The sequence below is a fragment of the Dasypus novemcinctus genome, chromosome 8 (genome assembly GCF_030445035.2).
Source record: "Dasypus novemcinctus isolate mDasNov1 chromosome 8, mDasNov1.1.hap2, whole genome shotgun sequence".
In the NCBI taxonomy this organism is placed as follows: Eukaryota; Metazoa; Chordata; class Mammalia; order Cingulata; family Dasypodidae; genus Dasypus; species Dasypus novemcinctus.
In genome coordinates this window covers 103,873,840-103,886,717 of record NC_080680.1, presented here as the reverse complement: position 1 = coordinate 103,886,717, position 12,878 = coordinate 103,873,840, and the positions used below count along the sequence as shown (strand labels likewise).

General features: G+C 45.1%; 1 protein-coding gene across 1 annotated transcript in view; it reads left to right on the top strand.

Annotated features, from left to right (window-relative positions):
• Nucleotides 1-7,637: 7,637 nt before the first annotated feature.
• PAPPA (pappalysin 1) overlaps nucleotides 7,638-12,878 on the top strand; it is a 245,348-nt gene continuing 240,107 nt past the window's right edge. Inside the window, exon 1 of the mRNA XM_058302490.2 lies at nucleotides 7,638-8,049. Coding sequence (XP_058158473.1) covers nucleotides 7,638-8,049 — 412 coding nt within the window. The remainder of the gene's footprint in view (nucleotides 8,050-12,878) is intronic.

Below are 12,878 nucleotides of genomic sequence, written 5' to 3'. Positions count from 1 at the left end.
GGTTTAGGTTTATGAGCTAGAGTATGATTAAGCATTTTTTCTTCATTAGCAAGGAGACCTTGGTCATGTCATTTAACCAATCTGTACTCATTTGTGTATCTTTCTGAACACTACGGAAATAATTGAGTTTATTTTTAGGATTAAATAAGATAAATAACCCTGCACAGGATTTTTTAAAATAATGCTTCCATAATTTGTTAAGCTGCCTTTTTTCTGTTATTTTATTTTTTAAAGTTGATATAATGTTTATTTTTTAAAAACCACATGACAATAGATAAGCCAGCACCACATAGTACACAAACAATAAATTTTCCCTATCAATATTAACAGTAATGACAACTGAAAATTGTGCTAACCAGCAAGCCAGACCTTAACACGGTGTAGGCACATAGCTGAGAACTGATAATTACTGATTGTGTAAATGCATCATCATCATCTACAATGAGAGAAACAGCATTATGGCAGAAAAAAATTAGTCTGGGAACCAGAGACCAGGGAATTCTCACTTTGGGATAGTTTGAATGTGTGACCTTGGGAGAATCCCTTCCCCTCTATGGATCTTCATCAGTAAAGTGAGAGTCCAGGATTTAACAGGATGCAAAGCACTTTCCACTTAAAAGAAACATGATAAGACATGGTCTGGTGCAATACATGCTAATGTCATCCCCATTTACCATCTAGCTAAGCTTATGTCTGCATGGCAAGATAACTAGTAATCCAAGGCTGCTCAGGATAACTCAGGCTGAGTGGCTTGAGGATAAGGCATGAGAGAGCTTGCAGGCGCGGGGGGATTAATTTTGATGGGGGCAGGACATGAGGAAGGATTCCTGAAGGAGCTCAGCCTTTCCTCAACTGGGTCCTTAGAATTTGGAGGACTCAAGCTTAGGAGAGATGAGACAAGCAGGGCATAATTCTAGAGGTCATACATAAGCCGGGGGTTACAGAGCTCCCACGAAATTCACCAAATATTCACTGGGCTCCAATTACCATATAACACAGAGGCTGGATACCATGGGGAAATCCCAAAAGGTAGATGACTCAGATCTGATCTTCAATAAACTTAAACCCTGGTACAGAAAGGAAGACAAGAACGACATAGGAGGAAAAATAACAAAATTATCCTCTGAGAATGATTCATTTTTGTGTTTAAAAAATAATAATGTTATGGAGAAGGTGGCATTTGCACTAGGTTGGAGTAAAACCATACAGGTTAGAGGTCTGGTTTGGGCATACTTCTTCCAAAGGGATGATTTGGACAAGTTGCTCCCCCTTCTGAACTTGAGTTTCTTCAACTTTAAAAATATAGAGCAAACCTAACCTAATGGAATTGTTGCTAGAATATGGGTCCTGAGGTCAATGCATGGCATGGAGAAGCTGTTCAACAAGTCATGCTGTTCTTACCTGATATAGATGAGGTCATCAGAAGGCAATGCTGGATAAGTTTCCCATGGAAAGGTCCCACTGAAGAACAATTAATTGCCCACTTTCAATCTCAGTTGACATAAAAAGTGACCAATTCAACAGTGATTTTGTAATTTCTGGGAAAAAAAAAAAAAACAGAGTTGAAAGCAGTGTCCATTATGCGACTCAAGACCTCCTTTCAAATGAGCCACAAGATACACTTATCCTGGAATTAAGCTGAAGGGGTTATCAAACACTTTATTTTCTGTTCAACAAAACACAGAGAAACACCAAATGAAGAGAACGCCCAGCATCACTCATTTCTGATTTCTCATAAAACTTCCTCTTCCACAAGATTAAGAGCATATTTTCCTGATTCCCATTTAAAGCAATAGAAAGTTTAAAGGTAGATTAGAGCAAGGAGTTAAGAATATAGACTTTGGAATGAGATAGATTTAGGTTCAAATGTGGCTCTGTCACATAATGCCACAGTATCCAACTAACTTTACCGAGTCTCAATTTTTTTTCAGTCTGCAAAATGATAATAATAAGAAAAACTGCAGGTTGTTGTTTTGAGGCTTAAATGAAATAATATATGTAACCATTCAAGGAAGTGTCTATCATAATAAGTAAATAGCTAATCATTATTATTAGAATAAAATAATAAAACCAATAAATTGATTTTTTTTCTGCAAATAAAAGGAAAAAGAAGACATGCAGTATTAAGCAAAGGTCTTCATCTTAAGCTTGACAAGAAATGCCTTGGTCACTTGAAATGAATATAATGGGGCTCTTTTAATATGAGACAAAGGGGTCAGGGTTGGACTACAAAAGTTGCTGTTTCAGGTTCATAACCATAAGCCTGCAGAAGGACTAAGAGAGGATTTCAGAGGATTTCACTCTAGAGCCACCCATTTCTAGACACAAAAGTTGAAGAAAAAAAAAAGTGAGGAAAGCACCATGAGTTCCTTAGTCCCATCTCCAGCCAGAGCAGCCCCTACCTTCCCCCTACACCCAAAACCAACCCCCAGGCAAACAGTATGATCACTCACTCTTTCTTTGTGTCTCTGGCCTTGAAACAGACAATTATTAAATCAGGGCATTATGATTTTTCTCCTAAGAAGGAGCTTGAGGTGATAAAAGGTATTCATTCATGGTTGAGAATAAATTCGTTTTTAATATGATTTAAGAAGATAGAAGGGTGGTTAGAGAATTGCTGAGCAATTCATGTAGATGGAGTTCAAACCTTCTTCCTAGTCTTAAAAAGAGAATGACTTAGTACAGTGTCTAACACAGCTCAATATAAGGAGTCATTATTACTACTGGCATGTTATTATAATTGTCATTTCTAGTACCTACACTAAATTAATATAATTAAACTACTGTTGAAGAAAGAAGTAAAGAAGCCAATGTACATCCAGCACCCACTGACATCTGTACCAGTCAAACTACAGCATGCAACATGTCATCCATCATTCCATTTAATATCGTTTTCCAGATAACCTATGAAATCCATAAAAATGGAAACCGAGATTCAAAAGATGAAGTTATTTTTTTCCTCTTCCCCAGACCTAGTACTCAGAATGCTGGATCCAGACTGACTTTGTCTTAATCCAATCCTCTCTCCACTATCTACTTAGTCTTTCTGATACAGACTTTTTCTCTTACATAGTGGGATGATTGTTGGACTTCCTCTAAAGGCATATTACAAGGATTAGATGGGATCATTCCCATAAAGTATTTATTGCTTGAAACATATTGCATACTCAATAAAAGTAAGCTATTATTAGAATTGTCATTAAGCAAAGATAGGATTTGATCCTCCTCTCCAAAGTACACATTCTTTCAGGTGACCCTCACTTGGGCAGCTGATGAACTTCACAATATCTGACTGGGTGTCCAGAGATGCATCTTCTGGGGAAGGCAGGCTGATAAAATGAGAAAATTAAGTTTTTATTAATAACCTAATATGTGAAAAGCACTGAGATAGGCACCGCAGGAGAAACTAGAGAAGGGGAGAGGGAGTGAGGAAGGAGAAGAAAGGGGAGAGAAAGAGAGAGAGAGAATGGATTAAATTTAACTGTTGTTGACCAGAAGTTATATGAAAAAACCCTAGATTAGGTATAGTTGGAGAAACACAAAATGAATGCAAAACAGTCTCTGTCCCAAATGAGAAGCTGCTTGGGATACCAGGTAGATACGTAACTAAATGTAGTTACGTGGTTTTGGGGAGGGGCTGATGGAGATTGAGAAATTCTGTGAGAGCCCAGAGGAGGGAGCCCTTCAGTGCGATGGAGGGAGGGAGGCTGGTGAAATTTCCCCAAGCAGGTGATAGAACCGGCTCTTGAAGATCCTTGCCCTTGAAGCGTTCTAATCTTGGAGAAAAGACATAAACAGGACACCAAGAAAAGAGAAAAAAAGAGAATCCTATCTAGTCAAGGTCCAGATTCTAACAGACAAGGCTTGCCCTGGGAATTCTGAGAAGAGAGTAATCTATCTGGCTTGGATTAAGAAGTAGGTGAGATTAGGGTTAGATGAAAGCTAAGAAAAGCCCAAAGGGAAGAGGGTGTACTCATTTATTGCACACCTACTACGTGTCACACTGACACAAAATTTAAACCTCACGGCAAATCCATAATAATGTCACCGAGACTCAGAAATTAAGAAACTTGACGAAGGTCACGGGAACCCAGGTCAGTGTGACTTACTTACCAAATCACCGTGGCCCATTCAAATCTTTCCCAATCCTCAGGAGACCTTTACAGACATTACTCTCGAAACTTCTAGTAGACCCTTTCACCCTCTGTGGCAAAATACCTGGTTTTTAGTCATTACTGAATAAAATAAATGTTGAACGAGTATACTCCAAGGTGGCAGAGCAGAGTAAAAGAAACTATTTTAGGGCAAATATCTCCAGAAAAGTAAGAAAGTCCCTGCAAATGGCCATGGGAGCAAATTGACCAAATATGAGATGATAGATGAGAACTATTGCTATACTCCAATAATTGGAGGTGCCATAAATTTCAGAATTGGAAATGATCTTAGGAATCTTTGGTTTTTGTCCTTTCATTTTGCATAAAGACAAGCTGAGGTCCAAAGACCCCACACAGGTCAGAACTAGAACAGAAGTCTCCTGCCTTCTCAGATGATTGCTCTTTTAATATAAATGATGAAGGGAGAGAGAACAAATCCATGAAAGATCCAGAACCAGAGGGAGAGCAACATATGATGTATTATATTATTTTATTACATATAAATATATTAGAATGTCATGCATGGTCCAATGAGTCATGAACCAAGTGAGTTATGAACCAAGGCTTACAAATCATCCAATTCTGTTCACTGAATTAAAAACAAGCAAACAAATATATGCATGCATACATAAAGAGTAAATTGGCTTCTGAGACAGAAGGGGCAGGATAATAAATATGTGAATGAAAGGCTTTGCCACTTGCCCCAGTGCATTTAGGGACTTGAAACCAGGGAGGCCAAGGAGCAATGAGACTTGCTTTCTTTCTGTCCCTTCCTCTTCTTGTCTGCCACAGGAGAGAAATGGTAACTTTCTTTCCCAGTTTTTATTTGTCTTTAAGAGCATAAGCATTCGGTCCCGGACAACAGCAGTAGATTAATGGTATTTATGTAGCATTTTTATAGTTTAAAAGTGTTATATCCCAGAGTGTATTTGCTCCTCGAAATAAATTTGTGAAGTAGATATTCCCATTTTAAAGATAGAGACATTGAGGTGTAAAGAAGGGAAGTGACTAACTCAAGGGCATAGCACTGATGTGTATTGGAGTCTAGAACTAAAACCCTCTTGTCCTGACTTCTAGTCAGAAGAGTTGATAAAGTCCCAGATGTCTAGGAATATTCAAAACTATTATAGATAATGATTTAGAAGCCCCCCCTCCCCCTGGAAGAAATTCAGTTCCAAATGCCTAATTGCCCAATTGAAGTGAGTCAGTAGTAATGTTCCAAGCTCTCCTGGGGAAGGAGGGGCAGCTTGAATAACATAATTTATGTAGTTTAGCATAGGTTTTTTTTTTAATTGAGTGCCAACCTCATGGCTTTTACAGGTGACTTGAAATTTCAGAATGTGAAAGATTTGCTTAAGCAGATTCGTTATCCAAGATACTGTACATACACGATTCTCTTCTTCCAGCTAGTCTCTAGAAACACATTTAGAATATAGTGCCATTTTCATTTTATAACTGGAGAAACTCAGGTCAAGCATTCTTGGCTTAAAACTATACAACAAACTCTCCCCAAACCAGGATCTCCCATTTTCAGAATGGGGTCGTAATTCCCGCATCCCATATTCAGGCTTTTATTAAAGGGATGTCTGAGTCATTTGCTTATTTTACAAACTGCATACTTTGACCAACACACATTCTCCACTGGCTTTCAATCTCTCTGAGTGTGCAGAAATGATCCCGGTCCTTAGGACTGATGTGGAATAGCCCCGAGGTCAGGAGCAGGGGAAAATAAGAAATTCACACATTAGTAAAGTTAATTTCACCTCTGGCTCCCAGCATGATATCCACATGCAAAACTCACACAGTGTATTTTTATCATTACATTATTTGAACAGACTGATAGCTAATAATTTGAATCCACCACTGGTAACTCATTTTGATTTATTAAACACTTGGAAAAAAAAAAAAGAACTGTTTTGCCATAAGGGGGAGCTTTTGAGTTCTATAAAGAGGGGGAAAAAAGAAGGAAAAAATATTATATATATGTCCCAGTTCAAAAACAGATCTACAAAGCGGTAAATGGTCAGTTCCTTACCTGTGGCTTAAACTTAAATTCAGCTGACCTGAATTGTTTAGGCTGAAAATTTTAAGCAAAGTAATATTTTCTCTCATTTTTCATATAAAACTAAAATAATTCTTAACAAGAAATGGAATATTTTCAAGAGCACTGAAAAGAATTCAGAGACCCAGTTGTGCTGGGTCTACAGCTTCTGAAGGGTAACTGCCCCCTTTTTCTCCTGATGGTTTGGTGAGGACTTTGGAGGCAACATTTGGATTAGTCGAACCCAGCATCACAAGGCGCTTGGGAAAGAGGGGGATATTCATCATTGCATAAGTTTAAGGACATTTCAAGAGGGAAAAAGGAGAAAGAGGGAGAAGGGCAGGGAAGGCAAGAAGGAAGGGAAAGGGAAGAGGGAGAGAGACTGGGGGGGGGGGGAGAAGGAGAGTGAAAGAGAGAGCATTAAAAAATCTGAGAATCAAGTTTCAAGACTCTTTACGTGCTACAGAGAAGGATGAAGTCCACCGGCAAAGTAAAAAGGGGATCCTGAGAGAACCGAGAGAAAAGATAATTTTTTTCTCCCTCTAGAAGAAAAAAAAAATAATAAGGGGGTCGGGGTAGGGAGAAGGGGGAAAAAAAACAACAACAACAAGCAAAACAAAACAAAACAAAATCAGGAATGTGTGTTTTGAGCAGGAATGAAAAAGCTGGGAGGACCGTAAGGGGGTGTGTACAGTATTTCATTAAATTGTTACTTTAAGATTGTCTTCTTAAAAAAAAAAAAAAAAAAGGAGCGGGTGGAGAAGCGGGAGCGAAGGAAGGATAGGAGGCAAACGGCAAAGTGGAGGACGGCTGGATAGCTTGGCCTCTCCAAACCGATTGATTAGTCATGATCCCCGCAGTTTTAACAGGGACTCTTTCCATTGGGAAGGTGGAGCGCTCGGGAGCAGATTAGCATACGCTTGTTTACTCATCTTCTGAGGGATTTTTTCCCCCTCTTTCCTTTCATTTTGCGAAGAAGGAGGGAGGGGAGGGGGGACTGGGGGGGGAAGGGGGCTGTGGCTTGTGTTATAAAGGACGCAAAAAATAAATAAATTAGAGCATCTTTGGGGGGGAGGGAATTCAGCGGATCAGTGTCTTAGAGGAGCTTTTTTTTAAGAACGAGAAATCATATAAAATAAAATGAAATAAAACAAGGAGGGAGGCAACCAGCTGTTCGAGGGGGGAAATAAGGCAGATAAAGGAGCGAGGAGAGAAATTAATTGCCAACCAGGAGGAGTTGGGTTGTATTTTTCAAAGGTGGGGGGAGTGGAGCACACACCTTGAGGAGGAAAGCGAGAAAGAAAAGAAAAAAGCAAGTGGAAGGGGGGGGCTTGCCCAAGAAGGGTGAAGAAGCGAAGAAAGTCGAGGCGCCGAGGCTCCCAAAGCTGGCAGCTCCAGGCGGCGGTGCAGGGGCGAAGGGGGGGCGGGGGGGACCGTCGGACATGCGGCTCTGGAGTTGGGTGCTGCGCCTGGGGCTGCTGAGCGCCGCGCTGGGCTGCGGGCTGGCCGAGCGCCCCCGCCGGGCCCGGAGAGACCCGCGGGCCGGCCGTCCCCCGCGCCCCGCCGCCGGCCCGGCCACCTGCGCCACCCGGGCGGCCCGTGGCCGCCGCGCCTCGCCGCCGCCGCCGCCGCCGGGCGGTGCCTGGGAAGCCGTGCGCGTCCCCCGGCGGCGGCAGCAGCGGGAGGCGAGCGGCGCCGCCGAGGAGCCGAGCCCGCCGAGCCGGGCGCTCTATTTCAGCGGGCGCGGCGAGCAGCTGCGCCTCCGGGCCGACCTCGAGCTTCCCCGGGACGCGTTCACGCTGCAAGTGTGGCTGCGAGCCGAGGGGGGCCAGAGATCTCCGGCGGTGATCACAGGTAGGTGAGGGCGCCCGCAAAGACGCTGCATCGTCCCCGCGGGATCCAGGGGTGCGCGGGTGCCCGGGCGCGGGTGGCCGGTCGTTTGGGAGCTTGCGGGTGTGTTGGTGTCCGAGCCATCCCGCAGGCGGCTCAGTGGCGCGGGGAGCAAGCGGAGAGCCTTACTTTGCCCCATCTGCAGAATGGGCGCGCTAGAAAGGCGCAGCTGCCTGCTCTGCTGGGGGAGCGCTGGGAGCGCTCCTAGCGGCCCCGGGACCCGCAGTGAGGGCAGGTCCCCGGGGAGCCCCTAGCGCTGGAGTGGTCAGACTGGACTCAGTCTCCTGTTGGTATGGAGGGGAAGATAGTGCTACTGGGATGCATGTGAAAAGAGGCTAAGGAACCCTGTTTCTCTGATTCTTTGACTTTTTAATGAAGTGACCCTCCTTCATTTGGCCCTGCTATCCTGAAAGCCAGCAAGGACAACGTCGTTGTTCTCTAAAGGACTTAGAAGTCCTCTGACTGTCCCCAAAGTCGCTCTTCGCTTGATGCCTGCCTCTGGGATTCACCCCTCCACCACCACCCCACCACCCTCCACACACACGCGCGCACACACGCACACACATACAGACACACACACTGCCATCGCATGTTCTCGCTTTTCAAGCCAGTTGCCCGTCACTCGGGGCTGGGGCGAGACCTCCCTAGTGCACACCCCACCAGCCTCCCGCCGACTCGGCTGCGAAACGGGGCGCTTTTCTCATTTGGGACTTTTATGAGTCCGTAATGAATTTGAGTTCTCCCTCCTTACCCTCCCTCTTTTTCCCCTCTGCTGTTCCACAGAGAAGCCCATAATGAAACCGGACACTTTGCGAGGGTTGCAAACCTTAAAAATGCTCCAACACCCCCCCCCCCCCCCCCCCCCCCCGCCAATGAATCTGTGGAAATGCCTTTAATAAAACAGAGGGTGGGGGGAAGAGGGGAGGTGGCGCTGGAGGAGAGAAGGAAAGTTTTGTCTCTTCTGACTGGGAGATTCCCTTCCTGCACAGTCTTGCCATGTCCTGGGACGCCTTAAAGTGAGAGTAGGGGTTCCCCCTCGCTGCAGCCAGGAAACGTGTGGAGGCGTTTTATGCTCCCACCCCCTTACACACACTTTCTTAGAAGGGAGAGCTTTGGGCTTCCAGGCAGCTCTGTTACTCTGTCTTTGCTCTTCTTGGACTTTCTCAGAGGGCGCACTGGCTCTATCCCATTTACATGGAGTCCACCTCAGCCCTCCCAAATTCTGTTGCTATACTAAACATGTGCCCCGCACCCCACCCGCCCCCACCCCCCACTCCTGCACTGAGAGCAAGGAGTGACTTTCCCATGTCTGACGTCATGTCATCACAGGCTATTTTTCCTTCCTTTTTTTTTTTTTCCAGGAAAGAAAGGGAAACTGAGCTCATTCACTCTCAGTACCCAAACTGTCATCTAGGGGGAAGGGAGGGGGGTGTAATATGTAGCAGAGGAGAGGTTATTCACAATAATGATCATCATCATCATTTGGGACTGGTGGTATTTTCACTTCTCTTTTGAAACATACGCAAAGCACAGAGCCTGCTGCTTAGAGATGATTAGAAATTAGTAAGTGATTTCCCAGGTTTTTACCTGTAGTACCGATGATTTGGAAAGCTTCCTCTCTGGAGGGGAGAGCCCAGATTTATACAGGTATCGTCAATGTAAAGGTAGTATGTGTATGTGTGTGTGTCTGTGTATCACCTGAGATTCCACAGGAGCCTGTTTTCTAGGTGTCTATAATTCAGACAAGGAGCCTCTCTGCACTCATTCTCGGGAGCCCTCATTCTCTCTCGCACAGAGATTGTTGCAGTAAAATACTTTAATTGGATGGGGGACGTTAGGTTATTATGGCTTGTATAAAATGCCTGGTCCATTTTATGTGTGGAAATAACATTCCTGAAAAAAAAAAAAAAGAAAAGAAAAAAAGGCACCGCTGTCGTGTAGCCCCAGAAAGCCAGGAGCTTTTCTCAGGAGGATTCTGGTGGATTTTTTTCCCTCCCCTAGTTGAGTCCAAGCCAGATTTGACGGTGTGTAAACACCTGGCTCTGAGCCAGAAAAGACTCATTCTGTGTATCCTCCACACAGTACAGACTGTTGGACTAAAAAGAACCTGCTTCTCCTTGAATTAAAAAGCAAACAAACAGAGGTTCTTGGCAGAAGCACTTTGTCAGCTCCCTCCATGTAAGTTCGGGCTGGGAGAGTCGGAGGTGGGCAGTGGGGACCCTGCGAGCGCAGGCTCCCTCCCGCTGCGACCTAGGGTGCCCGGTCGCTGCCTGACCTCCGCTGGCTTCCTCACGCTGGGCGTTGCCACTTTCATAGGAATCCCTGGTCACCTATGTCGAGAGAGCAGTCGTCGCCCAGCAGGGACCGCGCTGCTATTTCAGGCAGAGGGCTGCTGCCTTGCTGTCAGGCCAGGCTGCCTTACATCACTCTTTGCTGCAGGATTCAATTGGGTTTCGTCAAGGTCTAATTTTACGGTGCTGTTAACCGGGTCTGTCGTCTGGCAGAGGCAGGCCTCGCCGCTCCTGGTAGGCGGGCTGTGCTCCCAGATCCGCCTGGGATGCTATTTCTGCCCAGGTTCAAACTTCACTGACACCGGCTCAGACAGGCGCTTGGAGAGGCAGAGGGAAGGAGTGAAGGAGCAGTTTGCTTCTGACGCTCAGAAAACATGCCTTTTATTTTTCCAAAGGGGAAGGAGGGGAAAATATTAATAAATAAAAGGGGAAAGGCAAATGCAGGCAAAAACAAAGCCAAAGTTGGAAAGTGCCTTTGCGCAGGGTTTTTCCCGTCTGCTCACCTTTGCATGGATAGTCTTTAGGCTAGAAGAATCCTGTAAGGCTACTGGGAGAAGGGTCCGGGCCAATTCTTCCTTTTGCCAAACGAGGAGACTGAGACACAGAGAGGGGAGGAGAGCAGCGTGTTGGATGACACAGCTTGCAGGTGTCAGGAATTAGGATTTAACCGCCCCCCCTCCTCCCCCGGACATCCCGATTTCCCTACTCTACCCCCTACAGGGCTCTCCTAAATGCCATCCCCCCACCGCACACAGACCTGCCACCCAGGTACAACCTCTGTGCGGGGCAGATGAGGGGGCCTGGGGGTTCGGTCGTATCCCTTTGCTTTTGCAGCACCCTAGGCGGGATCCAAACCCCTGCCTCTCACCCCCCCCGCACACATACACACACCCATCATACCTCCACTTTGAAAGAATGAAAATGAAGGGAGGGGGACAAAAACACAATAGACTCCATTTGCTTCACGGAGCAGAAGTCCTGAGCAGCAGTTAATCTTATTAAAGTTTCTCCTGACCTGTTAGATAAATGAGATGTGGACCCCCCAAGTGCAGCCCTCCTTGCATCCCTATCCTGGCGCCCCTTCTCTTCATGATTGGGAATCCCTGCTCAGAAGGAGAAAGGGATTTACCTGACTCTCATCCAGGACCTCAGTTAGCCAGGATTTTTTCTTTTGTTCTAAATGTTGAGCTGGATTGGTTGCTGATTACTCAGAAGAGTATTTTTTTTTTCTACCTTTTGCGCCCCCCACCTCCTCCTATCCACACACCCAACTCAAAATTTAAAAAAAAGAAAAAAGAATACCCACATTTTCCCAGCTTCAGAATTGCTATATGAATTGTGGCTGGGTTTTAAGGAGGCCATATTCTTACTCAGGTCTGGTCTTCCCCCAACATTCATAGTCACACCTATGATCCAGAATATCGCAATGGTTATAATCTAGTTTTAGTGGCAGTATGAGTTCACTGCCGCCCCTTACTGGCTGGGTGGGCTGGGGCAAGCTAGTTCTCTCCCCTGGGCTTCAGCTTTCTCATCTATAAAGTGAAGATTAAATGAGCCCAGACAGGAAAAGTGCATAGCACTGAACTAAGTGTATGTATAGTAGGTGACCAAAAACCTTTTTCTTCTTATTAGACATGATTTTCTGAAAAGCTCATTCCTGGCAGGAGGCAAACCACCTCTCTCTGAATGCCTCCAAGGTGCCGGGAACTGAGCTAGGGGCTCACCTTGTACCTCCACATTTGTTTCACCCTCCTGACCACCCTGGGAGGGGCGTTATTGACCCTCTTTTGTTCCCAATTTTTGAGCAAGGTGGTTGGGAGGGTTACCCAGTCTGAGAGAGTTGAAGTGACCTGGTCCAAAGTCCCTAGGTGGTCAGGTGAGCAGAGCTGAGATGCAAACTCAAGTCCCAAGTGTCCTTTCACTGTCACCAGTTTTTGGAGGGAGAGAAGAAATGGCTCATATTCCCTTCCTTAGTCCTGCTGCAGGATGTATTCCCATTCCTCTCTGCATTTCTATGTGCTGATCATATACCTACAGATGAAAAAGGGTAAGAAATGGGTATAAATCTCATGCAGAACACTGGATTTGACTTCGTAGATGTTTTTCTTTTCTTGTCAAATAGTCATTCAATGGAAAGAAGCAAATACGGCAGGCTTGGAATTCCTCTTGCCAGTTACTTGCTGTAAGGCTTGAGTCAAGCCACTTCACCTCTCTATCCCTCAATTTCCCCATTTCAAAATGGGCATAATGATATCAGGACATTTCAATAAATCAAACTTATGGAAAGTACGTAACACAGTGGCAGCTCATATTAGGGCCTCAGTCCACAGGAGCTGGATCTAACAAGGAGCCACATCTCCCTTTTCCAGTTTATTAGCTTTGCTCTCATAAAGTGGAGTCTGTTTGTCCATTGTTCGGGCTTCTCCTCTTGAGTTGCTGGGGAGACTATCTAGAGTAGACAGTGTCTTTTGGGAACAATTAGATCCCCTCGAATCCCTCCTC